The sequence below is a fragment of the Vanellus vanellus genome (genome assembly GCF_965231255.1).
Source record: "Vanellus vanellus genome assembly, chromosome: 6".
Lineage (NCBI taxonomy): Eukaryota > Metazoa > Chordata > Aves > Charadriiformes > Charadriidae > Vanellus > Vanellus vanellus.
This window is the reverse complement of record NC_138911.1, coordinates 1,177,044-1,193,553: the sequence shown is the minus strand read 5'-3', so window position 1 is coordinate 1,193,553 and position 16,510 is coordinate 1,177,044. Positions and strand designations below refer to the sequence as shown.

Genomic DNA, 16,510 nt, shown 5'->3' with positions numbered 1-16,510 from the left:
CACCCCCCCCCCCCGCCGCCGCCACAGGCGCTGCCCCCCCCTCGCCCCCGCCGCCATGCTCATCAAGGAGTACCACATCTTGCTGCCCATGAGCCTGGAGGAGTACCAGGTGGCCCAGCTCTACATGATCCAGGTGGGGCCGGGGGGGGCCGAGCATGGAGCTTGAGGGGGTGCAGGGGGCTGTGGGGCTGAGCGTGGGGAGCTGAGGGGTGCAGGGGGTTGTGGGGCTGAGCATGGGGGGTTGAGCATTGGGAGGGTGCCGGGGTCGGGGGGGGGGGCTGGTCACGGGGCCTGAGAGGGTGCAGGGGTCCGTGGAGCTGAGCATGAGGAGCTGGGGGGTGCAGGGGCCTGTGGGGCCGAGTATTGGGGGGTGCAGGGGTCTGTGGGGCTGAGCATAGGGAGCTGAGGGGTGGAGGGGGTTGTGGCTGGGGCTGTAGGGGTCTGGGGGGCTGAGCATGGACCCTAAGGGGGTTGTGGGGGTGCAGAGGGCTGTGGGGTTGAGTCTGGGGGGCTGGGGGATGTGGGAGGCTGGAGGGCTGAGTATTGGGAAGTGCGGGGGGCTGTGGCACTGAGTGTGGGGGTGCAGGGGGCTGTGAGGCTGAGCATGGAGCCTGAAGGGGTGCAGGGGTCTGGGGGACTAAACATGGAACCTGAGGGGGTGCAGGGGTCTGTGGGGCTGAGCACAGAGTCTGCGGGGTGCAGGGGGCTGTGGGGTTGACCCCAAGGCATGGGCAGGGTGCAGGGGTGTCATTGAGGTTCAGTGAGTTTGAGCATACAGAGCTGAGCAGGGGGTCCTAGGAGTAGGTGTGGGGCTGGGGGTGTAAGGGCAAGGGGACTGGGGGTTGCGGGAGGGTAAAGGGTGCATACAGGGACCTGGTGAGGTGCCAGGCTTTAGGGGCGTGCAGATCTCGGGGTTAGGGGGTGCCGGGAGGGCCGTGCTCACCCAGCGGCTCTCCCTGCAGAAGAAGAGCCGTGAGGAGTCAAGCGGCGAGGGCAGCGGGGTGGAGATCCTGGCCAACCGTCCCTACAGCGATGGCCCCGGTGGCAGCGGCCAGTACACCCACAAGATCTACCATGTGGGCTCCCACATCCCCAGCTGGTTTCGAGCGCTGCTCCCCAAGGCTGCGCTGCAGGTGGAGGAGGAGTCCTGGAATGCATACCCCTACACCCGCACCAGGTGGGAGCCGGTGGGGATGTTGGGTGGGCTTTGGGACAGGCCGTGCTGCCGGGCTTAACCCTGTCCCTGCGTGTCCCTCAGGTACACCTGCCCCTTCGTGGAGAAGTTCTCCATCGAGATTGAGACATACTACCGGCCAGACGCGGGCCAGCAGACCAACGTCTTCAACCTGAGTGCGGCTGAGAAGAGGCAGAGGATTTTGGGTGCGTACAGCCCCTGCGAGGCTGGCTCGGGGCGGCGGGCAGGATCTGATGCCTGATGGGGTTCCCACGCGGTGCTCTCTGGGCTGGGTGCGTGGGTGTGCTGTAGTGCCTGAGGGGTTTGGCTTCCTTGCCCGCTGCAGGGGCTCGGTGTCTGCAACGCGCTCAGCTTTGCTCTCTTTGCTGGCCCTTGTGTTTTGGGGATGGTTATGGGGGGGACCTTAGCAGGGGAAGGCGCCTGTGGCCCAAGCTGCCTGCCCTGAGCTCCCTGCCTGCTGCCTTGGCAGCCTGCTAAATTAGAGTCCATGTTAAACATGTTTTGGGGGTCAATTTCATTGTCTGCCTTCTTCCCTTGCCTGTATACTTGTTTGCAGTTCTCTCCTTCCTGGTGCCAACCTGCTCCCCTTCCTGTCCCGCATCCCAGCCCCTGTCCCACACGGTCTGGCGTGGCTTTGCCTTCCCATCCCCTCTCCGGGTGTACGTGGGAACCTGCACCGGGCTCCTGCGGGGTGTTTTGGATCAGCGTGTCCCCATTTTCCCACCCCCCTGCCCTGCTTCCCCTGCTCCCCAGGGCTCTGCTCCAGATCGCTGTCTGGGTCTGGACCCCTCCACTGCTTGCCAAGGGGATCGGCAGGCAGAGCCAAGAGCCCGGGGTGGAATTCCTCCCTTGCCGGTGGGTTTGGCCCCGGTTGCTACAGCCTCCCTTTCCCAGCGGTGTTGATCTGGTCGTTTTAGGCACTGGAGTGCAGAGCGTGACGCGCTGACTCTTAAAATGGAGGCCTAAAATAGGCACTCGGAGGAAATGATTCATCTGACCTATTTCTCTCATTGGCTATTGCGGCACTGGGGATGTCCGGCCCGGATGCTGGTGGCTCGGGCCAGGGGAGACGAATTTTGCCCCTGTCACTGCCGGGCAGCGACTGGGGCCAAGCGGACAGCAGGGAGAGCACTGCCCTGTGCCCGCTGCCTGCTGCCCTGCCTGATTTTCCCCCTGGTGCCCGTCCCACGGGCTTTCCGCGGGGCACGCTACGATTCGGGTGGCTGTTGCCTCCCGTGGGGAGCAGGGCCGGCGCAGGACTGGCCCTGACATTGGCCCCTCTGGGATTTTCTTTGCCAGCTCTCGCTCTCACCTTGGTGTCCCATAGCACTTCCAGATTTAAACCCGATCTCACGTTTCAAAGGGCAGTGGAGTAACGTGGTCTGGGCTGTCAGGGTGAACCGCAGGGATAACTGCCGCCTTGCCAGTTTTCTCACAGCGGTAAAAGCAGACTGACCCGCTGGTAGTCATACCAGTGATGCTGCCGGCAGCTATTTGGGGCCGGCAGCTCCTGTCCCGGTTCCTCGCAGTGTGCCACCATCTGAGCTGCTTGGCCAGCCCGTGGGGCTTTAATTTAAGGGCTTCTGTTTGCCGCACGATTTGTATGCTGCAGGTGCTGCTTTGCCACCCCACGGTGTGTTTTGCAAGCTGGGCAGGCTTGGAGAGGTTGCGGCCCTTTCCATTTCAGCTACCCACCACGGGAAAAGACCTGCTTCAGAGTCCCTGCCCTGCAACTCTCCCTTGCTTTCTGAGTCTTAAAAGTCCTTTTTTCCCCTTTTTTTTTTTTTTTTTTTTTGGCCTGAGCTGGAGGAAGAGGCCAGCGGGCACCTCAGAGGCATTAACGGGGGCATATAAATGGGAGGTCTGGCACAGGCTGGGGGAACTGACTGGAGACAGCTCTGTAGGAAGGTCCTGGGGGCCATTGGGGTGCACTGGGAACCCTCGAGGAACCCCCAAGACCAGGCTGGAGGGAGCTGGACTGGAGCAGCCAAACTGCAGGAGACTTTGTGCAGGGTTGGGTCTGAACGGCCCCCCCAAGGTCTGTTAGATCGTTTTTCCTGGGTGCCATCTGTGAGCCCCCCTCCAATTTGGGGAGGCCACCCCTGTTTGGAGAGAGGGAGATGCTGCCATCGCTCCCCTCAGCTTGACAGGGGCTCTTCCTGGGTCGTGTGGTGTTTTTTCTGTCCTCTGTACCCCGTTATTGGGGGATCCTGGGGTCTGGGGTTGGGGGGCAGCTGGTGAAGCTCACCACTGCGCCGAGCTACTTGATCCGGCTGTTCTCGGCACCAACCCCCACGTCCCTTGGGGTCGCCGGGGCCGCTCTCCCAGCTGCCAAATCTCCTGGCTAATGCGCGTATGTGTGTCAGCCCCGGCTCCTCACACGCCTCGCCGCCTCCGCGCCTCCCCCCACTGCCCCCAGCGCCTCTTGCTGCCACGCTGCGCTGCTCCATCGGGTGCTGGATCAGGCCCCCGTGCAGGGATGGGACATGTTCGGGTGCACCCAAGGGTGCCTTTGATGTTATAACTGCAGGATGGAGAGTGTTTGCTACTGGCTGTTGGGTTTGCGGCTTGTGGAAATAATTTGTCGGGTGCCCCCTCTGATTTTTGTGCATTTTTCCCTGCTTTTCTCCCACCTGCCCGTGTCCCCTTGCTGAGCACCATGGGGTGATGAGTGCTGCTCTCCCCACAGACACCATCGACATCGTGCGTGACCCCATCTCCCCCGGGGAATACAAGCCCGAGGAGGACCCCAAGCTCTACCACTCAGCCAAGACGGGCCGGGGCCCGCTGGGGGATGACTGGCTGGAGGCGGCCGCTGGTGGACCCCTGATGTGCGCCTACAAGCTCTGCAAGGTGGAGTTTCGCTACTGGGGGATGCAATCCAAAATCGAGCAGTTCATCCACGATGTGGGTGAGTGCGGGGCAGCAGCGGTGAGCCCTCGATCGCTGGCACCGTGGCGCTGCTGAAGGGGGGCAGGTTTGGGGAGCCCCAGGGCCATGCCGGGCTCGCTCCCCCATCCCCGTCGCAGGTTTGCGGAAGGTGATGCTGCGCGCCCACCGCCAGGCTTGGTGCTGGCAGGATGAGTGGACGGACCTGACGATGGAGGACATCCGGCAGCTGGAGGAGGAGACGGCGCGGATGCTGGCACAGAAGATGGCCAAGTGTGGCGAGGCTGAGGAGCCCCCCACCGCTGGGCCCAGCCCCGAGGGGCGGCCGGAGCCAGGGGGTACCAGCGGGCAGGAGGGGACTGAGGTGCAGGGGGTGGCCGATGCCTCTCCTGACGATACCTTTGCCAAGCAGTGGTCCACCTCTTCCCGGTCCTCCTACTCTTCCCAGCATGGAGGTGAGAGACCAGGTCCTGCATCGGTGGGATGGGGATCCCCAGCCCCCTCGGACTGTTCTCTTCTCCATAGGAGATTTGTCAGGGGACCCTCTCTTCCCTGGCCTGGGTCTCCTGGTGGGGGGCTGAGTCTCTGGGTGCCCCAGGGGTGGCCCTGGGTCTCCCCCTGGGATTCTGGGTGCAGGAGCAGGGAGGGAGCTTTGGGGCAGGAGTGGGGTCTTGCTGCGGGGGGTGTGTCTGGGTGCTGACCCTGTGCTGGTGGCAGGGGGGGTGTCTCCTCAGAGCCTGTCTGAGTGGCGGATGCAGAACATCGCCCGTGACTCCGAGAACAGCTCTGAAGAGGAGTTTTTTGATGCCCACGGTATGGCTCAGTGTTTCGGTGGCAGGGACCAGGCACTGGCTCGGGGTGGGCTGGATCTACCTAGTGGGGGGGCTCTTGTGAGCTCATCACCCACTGCCCCCTCTCTGCCACCACAGAGGACCTGTCCGACAGCGACGAGGTCTTTGCAAAGGAGATGACGAAGTGGAGCTCCAATGACTTCTTGGACACGCTGGAGCGGCCAGTAGAGCTGGACGAGGTGCTGGGTGAGCAGTGGGAGGACCCTGGCCCCAAACCCCAGCATGGGTGTCCTGGGAGGGGGCTGACCCCCCTCTAGACACTGCAGCAGGGCTCACCAGGGCCATGTGCTCACAGGGGATGGAGCCAGTGCTGCCAAGGTGGATGGCGAAGGATTGGGTGCAGCCGGCTTCCCTGAGGTGCGTGCCCCCCTCATTCTCTCCCTCAGCTGTGCCCCCAGGCCGTGGTCCCTGGTATGGGTGCTGATGGCAGCACTCTCCTTCCTGCAGGGCAGCTCAGCGGAGAGCGCGGCGCAGGCGTGCCGGATCCACGCCCTCTTCCTCATCCTCCACAGCGGCAACATCCTGGACCAGGGAGCGGGTGAGCCGGGCTCCAAGCAGGCAGATGTGCAGACGCTGGCAGCCACCTTCGACGCCGTCACCCGCGTCCACTTCCCCGAGGCGCTGGGGCACGTGGCGCTGCGGCTGGTGCCCTGCCCGCCCATCTGTGCTGCTGCCTACGCCCTCGTCTCCAAGTATGCATGGCAGCGCTGTGTGCCATGGGGCAAAGAGGGGGCTGTCTCCCTGGAAAACCACCCCAGGGGTGCGGGAGGTGACCGGGGAGGTGGTGGCCTCAGGGAGGGGACTTTCATTCTCCCGGTGTGGCATTCAGGGGAGGGGATGGGATGGGATGGGATGGAGATAACTCCTGGTGCAGCATCCCAGGGTAAGCAAGCATCATGCAGTGGGATGGGGGCATTGAGGCAGCCACGTTCATTGTCCCCACCATGTCCTTCTCAGGCTCAGCCCCTACAGCCATGACAGGGACAGTCTGTCCAGCAGCCAGGACCACATCCCACTGGCAGCCCTCCCGCTGCTGGCCACCTCCTCGGGGAGCTACCAGCATGCCGTGGGTGCCGTCATCGCTCGTGCCAACCAGGCGTACAGCGCCTTCTTGCACTCTGGGGAGGGTGCCGGCTTCTGCGGCCAGGTGAGAGGGGATTTGGGGAAAGCTCTGCTCTGGGCTGCAGCTGGGGCTTGGCTCCGTGGGGCACCACGTTCCCCCTGTGTGGAGGGCTTGGGGGCTCCGTCCTTCCTCGCCCTCGGCATGGGTGTGTGCTCTCCACAGGTGGTGCTGCTGGGGGACTGCGTGGGTGGCATCCTGGGCTTCGATGCGCTCTGCCAGAGCCGGGCGGGCTCGGGGGGCAGCCGCAGCAGCAGCCGTCGCGGCAGCCTGGTGAGTGCCAGCACCCTGCCACGGGTCGGGGAGGGTGGGAAAGGGGGTTTGCGCCCCTGGGTGCTGGGTTGTGGAGTTGGTGGTTGTGCTGGTGGTGGCTAATCAGGGGCCGGGTCCTCGCTGCCTCTCCCCCCTGCAGAGCACGGAGCCCATCTCCCCTGAGTTGTGTGGAGCCAGGGACCCACTGGCTGATGGGGCGGATGGAGCAGCAGGATCGGGCCAGGCCAGCCCTGAGCTGGGGGCACAGCCGCCCTGCCGGGAGCAGGGGGACAACCACCACCACAGCTCCTCGTGCAGGTGAGAGCAAGGGGCATGGTCAGCAGCACTGTGGCCCATCCCCACGGGAGCCCTGCTGATCTCCCGACTCGTTTTGTGCTTTATGGAAAGGGCAGATTTGCCGTCTGCACCAGCCTGGGAAGGAGCATTGTGTGGGGGCAGCCTGCCTCGGGGGTGTCTTGCTGGAGCTCCCCTGCTTCCAGCAGCTCCTCCGGGCTAATTGGGCCATGCCAAGCGCAGCTTTGCCCCTGGGCTGGTGCTGTCCCTCCCCATGCCCACCAGACCCGCTGTCCCAGCCTGCAGGCCAGCGAGGCCCCGCTGGAGGCAGAGGCACCACGGAGCAGCACCGCGGCGCTGGATGGGGCGGAGGGCACTGGCACCCGCCTCGACTTTAAGGTATCCGGCTTCTTCCTCTTTGGCTCCCCGCTGGGGCTGGTGCTCGCGCTGCGCAAGACCGTCATGCCCGCTCTGGATGGTGAGGACCCCCGCCAGCCGCGGTGCCAGCCCCCAAATCCCTCTCCAAAGAGCCCTGCTTGGGTTTGAGCCCCTTGCCCGCCCAACTCTGGCTGCGCGGGTGTTGGTGTTGGTCTGTCCCCGAGGGTCCCCTTCCCTGCTCTGTGCCAGCCCCAGCCTCTGTCCTGGTTGTCACCTGTGTCCTGGGTTTGCCTCTTCAGCCTTTTCTCTTGCTGGGTCCTGCTTTTGTCCTGCTGGGTGCTGAGCTCCTGGCTGTGCTGCCCCATGCCCGCCAGCCCTCGTGCCCTGTCCCTGTCCCCACTGGGCTCCTCGCCATGCAGGCTGGGCAGCCCTGACCACCCCCTTCTCTGCCCCAGTGGCCCAGCTGCGTCCTGCTTGCGAGCAGATCTATAACCTCTTCCACGCCGCTGACCCCTGCGCCTCTCGCCTGGAGCCCCTCTTGGCCAAGGCCTTCCATGCCGTCCCACCGCTCAGCGTGCCCCGTTACCAGAAGTACCCTCTGGGTGACGGCACCTCCTCCCTGCTGGGTGAGTGGCCCCCGTGCCAGGCTGGTCCCGGGCACCCCAGGGTGCACTGGGGTCTCTGGCATCGTGCCGGGGTACCCAGAGCATCCACAGCACTGCAGGAGCCCAGCTGGGGTGGGGTGAAAGTGGTGGGCAAGCCCTGCCCACCTCTTTGGGGCTCTGCTGGAGGGGGGTTTGCCAGGGGTGGTGGTTCGTGTCCCCAGGGGGGTCCGTGTGGCCTCACTCATCTCTCTCTGCAGCAGAGGCCCTGCAGATGCACTCTGCCCTGTTCCTGCCTGAGGTGGACATGGCCGCCCCCCCTACCCCCACTGGCAGCTTCGGGGGCTTTTGGAAAGGCAGCGAGCTGGGGGAGCCCCCCACTCCAGCCAGCACTAGCGAAGTTGTCAAGAGTAAGTGACATCCCTGCCCATCCCATCCCATGCCGGCACCTTGGGATAAGGTCAAGGGACAGATTCATTCCAGTTCTCCCCACAGTCCTGGAGCGCTGGTGGGGCCCGAAGCGCATTGACTACTCGCTGTACTGCCCTGATGCCCTGACTGCCTTCCCCACCATCACCCTGCCCCATCTCTTCCACGCCAGCTACTGGGAGTCCTCCGATGTGGTGGCCTTCATCCTGCGCCAGGTATGGCAAGCATGGCGGGGCAGGTGGCATGGCTCACCAGGGCTGGTGGAGGCTGAGCCGGGGCTGTGCTGTTCGGTAGGTGATGGAAAAGGAGGGACCGCAGCCGGCGGAGAGTGAGGAGAGCTCTATCTACAGCCCTGCTATCCCCCGGGAGAAGTGGCAGCGCAAGCGCACCCAAGTGAAAATCCGGGTATGTGCCCAGTGGCTGTCGGGAGCCCGATCCTTTGCCAGGGCAGCACCAGGCTCTGGCTGTCCCTGGGTTCCCCGGCAGACCCCTGGCTGTAGGGTGATGCAGCTGGGAGGGTTTGTTCCTATCTGCCAGGAGGATGTCAGGATGGTCCCACAGCCTGGTGGGGTGCATGTGGGGGCTCCCTTGGATGCCACCCACTGCCCCGGTGCAGGCTGCTGAGCCCTCTGTGTCCCTGCAGAATGTGACGGCCAACCACCGGGCCTGTGATGTGATTGTGTGCGAGGGTAAAGCGCAGGTCCTCAGCGGGCGCTTCATGTACGGACCCCTGGATGTGGTGACGCTGACTGGGGAGAAGGTACTGCTGGACTCATGGGTGCCACCAGGACCCTATCAAATGGGGTGGACATCTCCAGGAGGGGGCACGGGGCTGGTGTCACCCATGGCAGAGGAAGGGATGTGGTGAACAGGACCCCATAGGACCTTGTGGGATGGGGGGAGAGGGTCGTAAGGACTTGTGGGTTAGGGATATGACAGGATCTGGAGGTTCAGTCCATGCTCAGCTCTTCTCCCTCTCCCAGGTGGACATCTACATCATGACGCAGCCGCTGTCAGGGAAGTGGCTGTACTATGGCACTGAGGTGACAAGTGGCAGCGGGCGCTTGACCTTCACCATCCCTCCGGACAAGGCTCTGGCCATCGGCATCTACCCTGTGCGCATGGTAGTCAGGTGAGATGTGGGAGTGCGGTGCCATCTTGGTTCCTCCTCCAGCCCTTTCGGCAGAGGTCCCCTGGCCCCCTCTGTGGCAGAGCTGGTGCTGAGCCTTCCTGCTCTCCTGTCCCAGGGGGGACCACAGCTATGCCGAGGCATACCTGACGGTGGTGGCCCGGGGCACCGAGTCGGTCGTGTTCAGCATCGATGGCTCCTTCACCGCCAGTGTCTCCATCATGGGCAGCGACCCCAAAGTGCGGGCGGGGGCTGTCGATGTCGTACGGTAGGTGCCCTTCTCATGGTGGGGACAACCCGCCCCTCCTTCCGTGGTGTGGTGACAACCTGCTTGGGGTAGTGGGGGCATCAGAGCAGGCTGCCCTCCCAGGGTTGAGCTGGGGGATCTCCCATCATCGCCCAGAGTGTTTTCACAGCATTTCTGTGCTGGTGCAGAAAGGCAGTCTGCTCCCAGTTCTGGTCCCGAAGCCTGCTGTAATACCCTGCAGCTCTGCTGTGCCATCAGGCTTGCTAAAATCCCCGTGGGGAGGAAGGTTTTGGAGGCAGCACTCGTGTGATGTGTTGGGAGATGCTCGGTGCCTTCCCACCAGCAGGACTGTCCCCACACAGGCTCCTGGCACCAACATGTGTCCCCTCCTAGGCACTGGCAGGACTCGGGCTATATGATCATCTACGTGACGGGACGCCCCGACATGCAGAAGCATCGTGTGGTGGCCTGGCTCTCCCAGCACAACTTCCCCCATGGCGCTGTCTCCTTCTGTGATGGGCTCACCCACGACCCCCTGCGCCAGAAAGCTGCCTTCCTCCAGAGCCTGCGCACTGAGGTGGGGACGGGGACACCAGCGGGGTGGGGACATGGTGCTGCTGGTGGTGGAGGGTTAGCATGGGCTGTGCCACAGCCTGTGCCTCTCTGTCCTGGGGGTTGATGGAGATGCTGCAAGGGCAGAGCTGGTACCAGCCCCAGGACCCTGTTGGAGTGGGGCCAGAGGAGGGCACAAAGATGCTGTGAGGGCTGGAGCCCCTCTGCTGGGAGGACAGGCTGGGAGAGTTGCGGGGGTTCAGCCTGGAGAAGAGAAGGCTCCGGGGAGACCTTAGAGCCCCTTCCAGTCCCTAAAGGGGCTCCAGGAGAGCTGAGGAGGAACTCTGGATCAGGGGGTGGAGTGATAGGACAAGGGGGAGTGGTTTTAAACTGAAAGGGGAGATTTAGATTAGGTATTAGGAAGAAATTCTTTATTCTGAGGGTAGTGAGACACTGGCACAGGTTGCCCAGAGAAGCTGTGGCTGCCCCATCCCTGGAGGTGTTCAAGGCCAGGTTGGATGGGGCTGGGAGCAACCTGGGTTGGTGAGAGGTGTCCCTGCCCAGGGCAGGGGGGTGGCACAAGATGAGCTTTAAGGTCCCTTCCAACCTAAACTATTCTGTGATTCTATGACGCTGGTCAGGGTATAGAGGAGCAGTTCCCAGCCTGTGGGTGTTGCAACCATCCCTCGTAAAATGAGGGTGTCCCAGTCCCCTGGGGGTGGCTGTCCCCGTGGGAAGGGTTGCTCCCTGCCCTAATGCTCCTATCCATGGGCAGGCGGAGATCACCATCGTTGCTGGCTACGGCTCCACCAAGGACGTCTCTGTCTACAGCTCGCTGGGGCTCGCGCCAGCGCACATCTACATCGTGGGCCGGGCCGTCAAGAAGTTTTACAACCAGTGCCAGGTACAGTGTCAGGACTGGGGATGGGCTGTAGGGGACAATTGCTCACCCTACCAGGGTGGCAGGAGCATGTGATGGCCGAGGCTGCTGGCTCAGGCTGTCCGTGTGTCCCGCAGTTCCTGTCCGAGGGCTACGTAGCCCACCTGGCTCAGCTGGAGGCAGCGGCCCTGGCCCACTCCCCCAAGGGACCCCCGCGGCCCGTGTTGGGCAAAGGCACCTACGGCTGCCCGGCACCCGTCGACTTCCTACGCAAGCAGAGCCAGCTCCTGCGGTCGCGGGGCTCCAGCCAGGCGGAGCGGGATGGGGGGCCCCCGCCGGCACCCCCTGGGCTGCCACGGGCCAAGCCCCGCAGCGTCAGCCTCAAGCTGGAGGGCGAGGAGTGAGGGTGGCATGGCCACCGTCCCCCTCCTGTGCCGCAGCCTTCATTTCCCAGCCAGGAGCACCTGGGGCTGGAGCCTACAATGGGCCCCGAGCCGAGAGGAAGATGAGGGCACTGGGTCCCCCGAGACTGCGGGACCCCGGGAGTCAGCGCTCCGAGCCACCCTGGGGCCAGAGCGATCCCCTCGGGACTGAGCCACCCCCCGTCCCCCTTGCTGCCCCCCAGCTCTGCCTCCACCCTGCTGCCCCATCTCCCCCATGTCCTGTGGGGCTGCAGAGCTGCTGCTGAGCAGTGCCTGGGGGTGAAATTGCCCCCTGGGGAGCCGGTGTGCTGCCCCCCCACAGAGTCATCTGTCCCCAGGCAGCGCTGGGGGGCCGTGGCTATGCCCCAGGGCAAGTGGCACCTCCCTGCACCCCACCTATTTATTTCCCTTTGGTGTCGCCAGCCGCAGGGCAGGGGCAGGGCCAGGATTCAAAAGTGGTTCCTCTGTTCTCTTCGTTTCGTTGCGGTGTGAAATAAAAGCGATGTAAAGACGAGGTGCTGGGGCCCGTGTGTCTGCTCTGTACCCACCAGTGAAGCCCTGCACCCAGGGACACAGCGTCACGCAGCGAGGTGGCCTTGGTGTATAGCAATTGTGTCATGAGGAATTCAGGGCACGTTATGGGGGAAAAAAAAAGACTGTCCCCACTGGGAAATACAGCTGGGAGCATATCTGGGGTGTACTGCTGCTCTCAGGTACGCGTTGATGCTGACATCAAGCGGTACATCGCGTGAGCAGTTAAACCTTTTGCACAAGAGGAGAGCTGTGGTGTTAGGGCAGGGATGGAGGGACTGTGGGGGCAGGAGGAAAGCTGCTGGCTTCAGTGGGCAGAGCATGGTTGGGCCGCCCTGCTGTCACCTTCGGGCTGGCCCCGGGGTGAGGGCTGTGGGGTTTGGGGTGCTGCAGCAGCGTGGGCTCACCTCTGAGCTCCTGCAGTGACATAGTGTCTGCATCCATTAGAGCTGCTTTTACACCGTCAGCACAGGATGGAGCCTGCGGGAGAGTCTTCTTGGCTCCGTACCTTAGAGCAGTCATTTAGCAGCTATAACACGTCCATGATGGGGGTCGAGCGCTTGCTACAGCAATTTTGAGCCTGCAACTTTGTTTTATCTCTTTTACCTCTAACAGCAATTCTTCTAAGTGACCACGTGCCTGTGACTAGTTTTACTTTCGTTTATCTTGGCATAACATGACCAGAGTTTTGTATGGATAGTGGTAACAAGCAGTTATTCTATATAAAATATTAACAACACGATGATGTAGTATGGAGGAAAACACTGGCTTGGGATGATAGCAGCAGCTTTGAGAAGTGACGATGCAGGACATGGCGCGGAGCACAGGCATGAAGGGGTAAGAGATGGGGCCAAGGCTTGGCACTGCAGCCCCTGTGGCTGTGAACAGCTCGGCCAGCCCCAGGCGCGGTGGCTCAGCCCAGCGGTGGCTCAGCCCAACATAAAGTATAAAAACATCCAACAAATAAAACAACTTGGCAGAGAGCAGCAGGCGTGAGCTTATGTCGCCTCACGTGTTCCTTCCTGGTGTAACAATGAGCATAGTCTAAGCCCAGCAAAGATCTTCACCTTTAGATTGCACTTCAACTGCGCGCTGCGATGGCTATACGCTGCTTAATACTGCGACTTAAGTGCACTGCCGTGTCACCGGGCCGTGGCGAGCTCCCGGGCCACTTCAAATGACTTCAAATAAGTAAAATTTGTATTAAACATTAATAAACATCAATGAACATTCCACATGTGGAATATCTAAAAGAACCTGGTCAGAGAGCGTTGGGCTCTCCGCTGCGGCCGCCGGGCTCTACTGTGAGAAGATGCCCTTGAAGCGGATCTTGTCCTCGGCATCCTTCTCACGCAGGCGGGCTTCCAGGCTCCGCAGCTCCTTGGAGACGACGGGGCGCAGTGAGGGGTCGAGGGCCAACACTTTGGCAAAGTCAGCGTGCGCCTCTGCCACGTTCCACACCGCTGCGTGGGCCTTCCCCCGCTTGAAGTAGGCCTTGACGTTGTCTGCAGAGAGAGAGCTGCTGAGCCGGTGGAGCGCTGGGGGGCTCCCCTGGTATCCCCTCACCGAGCCGGTGGAGGGCTCCCCTGGTATCCCCTCACCCCGCCGCTACCCACCGCAGCCAGCTGGGCCAGCCTGTGGCTCCTTACCCTCGTACTTGTTGAGAATGGAGGAGCAGTGATCCAGCACCTCGTAGTACTCCTCGCACTGCAGCTTGCATTGGCAGTAATTTAACAGCAGGGGTGTGATCTTCTGGTCAAGCTCGATCCAGTCTGGAGAGCCTGGCTGCTCCTGCAGGATGAGATGAAGCAGGAAGAATGAGGGGAGCTCCCAAGCCCTGTACACTGGGAGGGATGTGGGAAGACCTGTGTGCACCCCACAGAGGGCCCGGGGAGCCCCACCTTCATCTGCAGGTTCTTGAGACAGGCGATGGCATCATAGTATTTGGCAGCTGCCTCCTGCACCTTGCCCTGCCGATACAGCTCATTGCCTTCCTTGTGAATCAGGGGTACAGCCTGCAGCTTCTCCTCATCCGTCATGGCCCACGGGTCCTGCTGGTAGGAGCCCGGTGCCTCCACCTGCCGGCACCCCGTCATGAGGGCAGAGCCCCAGCCCCCTCCTGTCTGCGGCCTCCACCCATGGTGGGTGCTGGTGGCCATCCCCGAGCTCCCCCCAGCCCAGGGCTAGGAGCGGGAAAGAGCCTTGGCCACCCCTCCCCAGGCCGGTGTGAGTGGGTAGGTACCTCACCTTGAGCACTTCAATGTCGAAGATGAGGGGCTGGGGGTTCTTCTGGAGCTCATCGAGGTCGGGGTAGCCCAGGGAGTAGTGCTCATGCAGCTGGGCGATGCTGCAGCAGTGCCGCTGCCCCTCCAGCGGGTCCTTCCCTGCCGCAATGTTGCGCAGGCTCTTGGACACCAGCGGGTAGAGTACCACGTGCTGTGGGAAGGGGGGAGGTGGTGCTGGGACGGGGATTCACCGGGCTGGAGGAGGTGGGCACAGGATGGGGACCACAGGATGGGGACCGGGACGCTCCTGGTCTCGAATGCTGGAGCTGGGGTACAACGAGGGGAGTGCACCACGTGTGGGTGCGGTGCAGGCCACGCCCCCAAGCAGCAAACCACGCCCCCTGGGTACACACCACGCATCACTGAACCTGCATGCCACGCCCCCGGAGAGGAAAACCACGCCCCTGGGCAGCAAACCACGCCCCCTGGGCACACACCGCGCATCACTGAACCTACAAACCACGCCCCCAAAGCAGGAGACCACGCCCTCATTCCGACTTCGCCCCTCCCCCTCGCCCCCGGCCCCGCCCCACCTTGGCGTCGCAGCGGAAGCGGGCCCGCTCCCCCGGCCGCATGGTGCGCAGCGCCGCCTCCCACACCGGCAGCTTAAACTTCTTCCCGGCGATCAGCTCCATGGGCTTTCCCCGCGCCCGGCTGTCGTCCAGCGGCGTCTCCTCATCCCCGCACCGCAGCGTCCGGTAGTGGAAGGTGGCCTGACGGGGAGAAGTAGGCCGCGGCGTCACCATGGCGACATTCGGGGGAGGCGCGCATGCGCGCATCGCTCGTCCCTCCGTTCCCCCCCACGCCCTTTCCCGGTCCCGGAGGCGGCGGCGCGGTTCTGACCTTGGTGCCGTCGCGGAAGTCGGGCAGCGGCCCGGTGCCCTCCCGCAGCACCTCCTTGTGCACGCCGTCCGCCCGCAGCTGCTCGACCTGCTGCGCCATCGCCGCCCCGCCGCACCCCGCCTCGTCTCCCTTCGGCCGCCTCCGCCGCCGCTCGGCTCTTTCCGGAGCGACGCGGCCGCGCGGCAGCGCCCCCTGTCGGCGGGGAGGACGCCTGGCGGGCGGGAGGGCGGGGCGGGACTACGCGCAGTGGGCGTGGCCACACGCAGTGGGCGTGGCCAGCGCCGGTACCGGAGGAAGCGGTGGCGGGACACGGTTCCCCGCCAGCCCCGAGCGCCCCTGGGGAGGGCAAGGGAGGGATTCCGGGATAAAACCTCCCCACACGTCCCCGGGCGGGCCCCGGGGGGGTTCCCGGTGTCCCCGGTGAGGGTCCCTTCCCCCCCCGGGGGCACCCTCTGCTGCCAACCCCAGTGGGGTCTTGGTCCCCAGTGGGGTCTCGGTCCCCGATGACTCCCCCGGGTGCCATGTGCGGGCAATGGGGACAGGCAGCCCTGGCAGGTGTGTGCTCCGCCGTTGGGGACATGCTGGGTGACACCTTTCCACCACCGTCACGTTTTGGGGCTGTTTCTGTGCTTTTTAGCGGTTCTGCCTGGGCTCGCACAGCTGCAGCCTTTCAGTGAGAACCTGCCTGCCACCTCGTCCCCTCCACTCCGTGTCCCACCGCCCCGGCCAGGCCGTGCCCACCAACACCGCTCGGCACCGACGGCGCCCGCCATGGCCCCGCCGCCATGGGTGGCTCAGCCCCGTCCTCGTCCCTTCCACCTCCTGCGCCCACCGGTTTTGGCTGGTGCTCAGTGCCGGCTGAGCCAGGTGGGTGTTGTGTCTCTCCCCCTCCCCACACCCTGCGTTGGCTCCGTGCCCCTCGCCAGCGGCGTCACCGCGAGCAGCTGCCGCTGTGCAAAAAGCATGGCGTTATCGGGAGCGCTGCAGGTGGCCGCGGAGCCGCGTGCTCTCGATGCCGACGCTGGGTCCCTGCTGATGCTGGGGTTGGAAGGGGGGGGGAAACCACCTCCTTCCTGCGCCGGGGCACAGCTGCCATGTGCTGCCAGCCTCCGCGAGGGGCCGGGGACGTGCCACCTGCAGGCACCGCGGTGAAACTGGGGGCTGCTTTCACCCCAGTGTCCCCCCTGGGGTCTCCAGGCACATCCCCCCCCCCTTCCCCCCGAGAGGAGAGCACCCCAAGGATGGGTGCTGGCGTGCCGGGGTCTTTGGCCTCTGAGGGCGGCCCCGTGGGGGCTTCGGTAGGTTTTGGGGTGAATCTTGTCCCCATTGGGACTGGGGTGTTGCCGGGCTGCGGCAGTGGGGTCAGCCCCACGCGGGGACACGGGCAGGAAGGGCCCACGCTGTGCCGTGCCGGCGGCAGGTGCCGTGAGTGGGTGCTGGCTCCCCTCGGGGACATCCGGGTGCCGACCCGCCGTGGTGAGGTGTGTGACGCCAGAAGCGGAGCCGAGCCTCATATTTGGGCACGGAGCAGGTTATTGGAGGCCGGGGCCCTGCCAGCCGGGAGATAACCCGCCTGATAACCGCTCAAACGCTGCCGCCGCCTCCATTGGC

The 16,510-nt window shown here is 64.0% G+C and overlaps 2 protein-coding genes across 4 annotated transcripts; one reads left to right on the top strand and one right to left on the bottom strand.

Moving 5' to 3' along the window:
* On the top strand, positions 1–11,748 carry PITPNM1 (phosphatidylinositol transfer protein membrane associated 1). 3 transcript variants are annotated; one of them, XM_082485401.1, is made up of 23 exons: positions 1–133; positions 963–1,177; positions 1,259–1,380; positions 3,885–4,106; positions 4,225–4,539; positions 4,802–4,897; positions 5,014–5,121; positions 5,231–5,292; positions 5,383–5,627; positions 5,893–6,082; positions 6,221–6,328; positions 6,468–6,625; positions 6,901–7,079; positions 7,435–7,605; positions 7,845–7,991; positions 8,077–8,225; positions 8,305–8,415; positions 8,654–8,770; positions 8,994–9,142; positions 9,258–9,407; positions 9,780–9,963; positions 10,714–10,842; positions 10,956–11,748. In XM_082485401.1, exons 1-23 carry the CDS (start codon positions 56–58, stop codon positions 11,220–11,222), a joined length of 3,672 nt encoding a protein of 1,223 aa, XP_082341527.1. In that variant the 5' UTR covers positions 1–55; the 3' UTR covers positions 11,223–11,748. The 3 variants fall into 3 exon arrangements, with proteins under 3 accessions (XP_082341527.1, XP_082341526.1, XP_082341528.1); XM_082485400.1 differs by having other exon boundaries at positions 7,842–7,991; XM_082485402.1 differs by lacking the exons at positions 10,714–10,842; positions 10,956–11,748 and having other exon boundaries at positions 7,842–7,991; positions 9,749–9,855.
* A 656-nt stretch (positions 11,749–12,404) lies between these two features.
* AIP (AHR interacting HSP90 co-chaperone) lies at positions 12,405–15,043 on the bottom strand. The gene is made up of 6 exons (XM_082485276.1): positions 14,900–15,043; positions 14,590–14,769; positions 14,019–14,207; positions 13,673–13,849; positions 13,421–13,562; positions 12,405–13,276 (listed from the first exon to the last, which is right to left on the bottom strand). The coding sequence occupies exons 1-6, from the start codon at positions 14,996–14,998 to the stop codon at positions 13,071–13,073; spliced, it is 993 nt and encodes a 330-aa protein (XP_082341402.1). The 5' UTR covers positions 14,999–15,043; the 3' UTR covers positions 12,405–13,070.
* Positions 15,044–16,510: the final 1,467 nt, after the last annotated feature.

Coding starts and splice junctions, on each gene's coding strand:
- PITPNM1 (XM_082485400.1), top strand. CDS start 56: ATGCTCATCAAGGAGTACCACATCTTGCTGCCCATGAGCCTGGAGGAG. Junction 4,540..4,801: donor CTACTCTTCCCAGCATGGAG/GTGAGAGACCAG, acceptor TGCTGGTGGCAG/GGGGGGTGTCTCCTCAGAGC. Junction 5,122..5,230: donor AGAGCTGGACGAGGTGCTGG/GTGAGCAGTGGG, acceptor ATGTGCTCACAG/GGGATGGAGCCAGTGCTGCC.
- AIP (XM_082485276.1), bottom strand. CDS start 14,998: ATGGCGCAGCAGGTCGAGCAGCTGCGGGCGGACGGCGTGCACAAGGAG. Junction 14,770..14,899: donor ACTTCCGCGACGGCACCAAG/GTCAGAACCGCG, acceptor TCTCCCCGTCAG/GCCACCTTCCACTACCGGAC. Junction 13,850..14,018: donor TCGACATTGAAGTGCTCAAG/GTGAGGTACCTA, acceptor GGGTGCCGGCAG/GTGGAGGCACCGGGCTCCTA.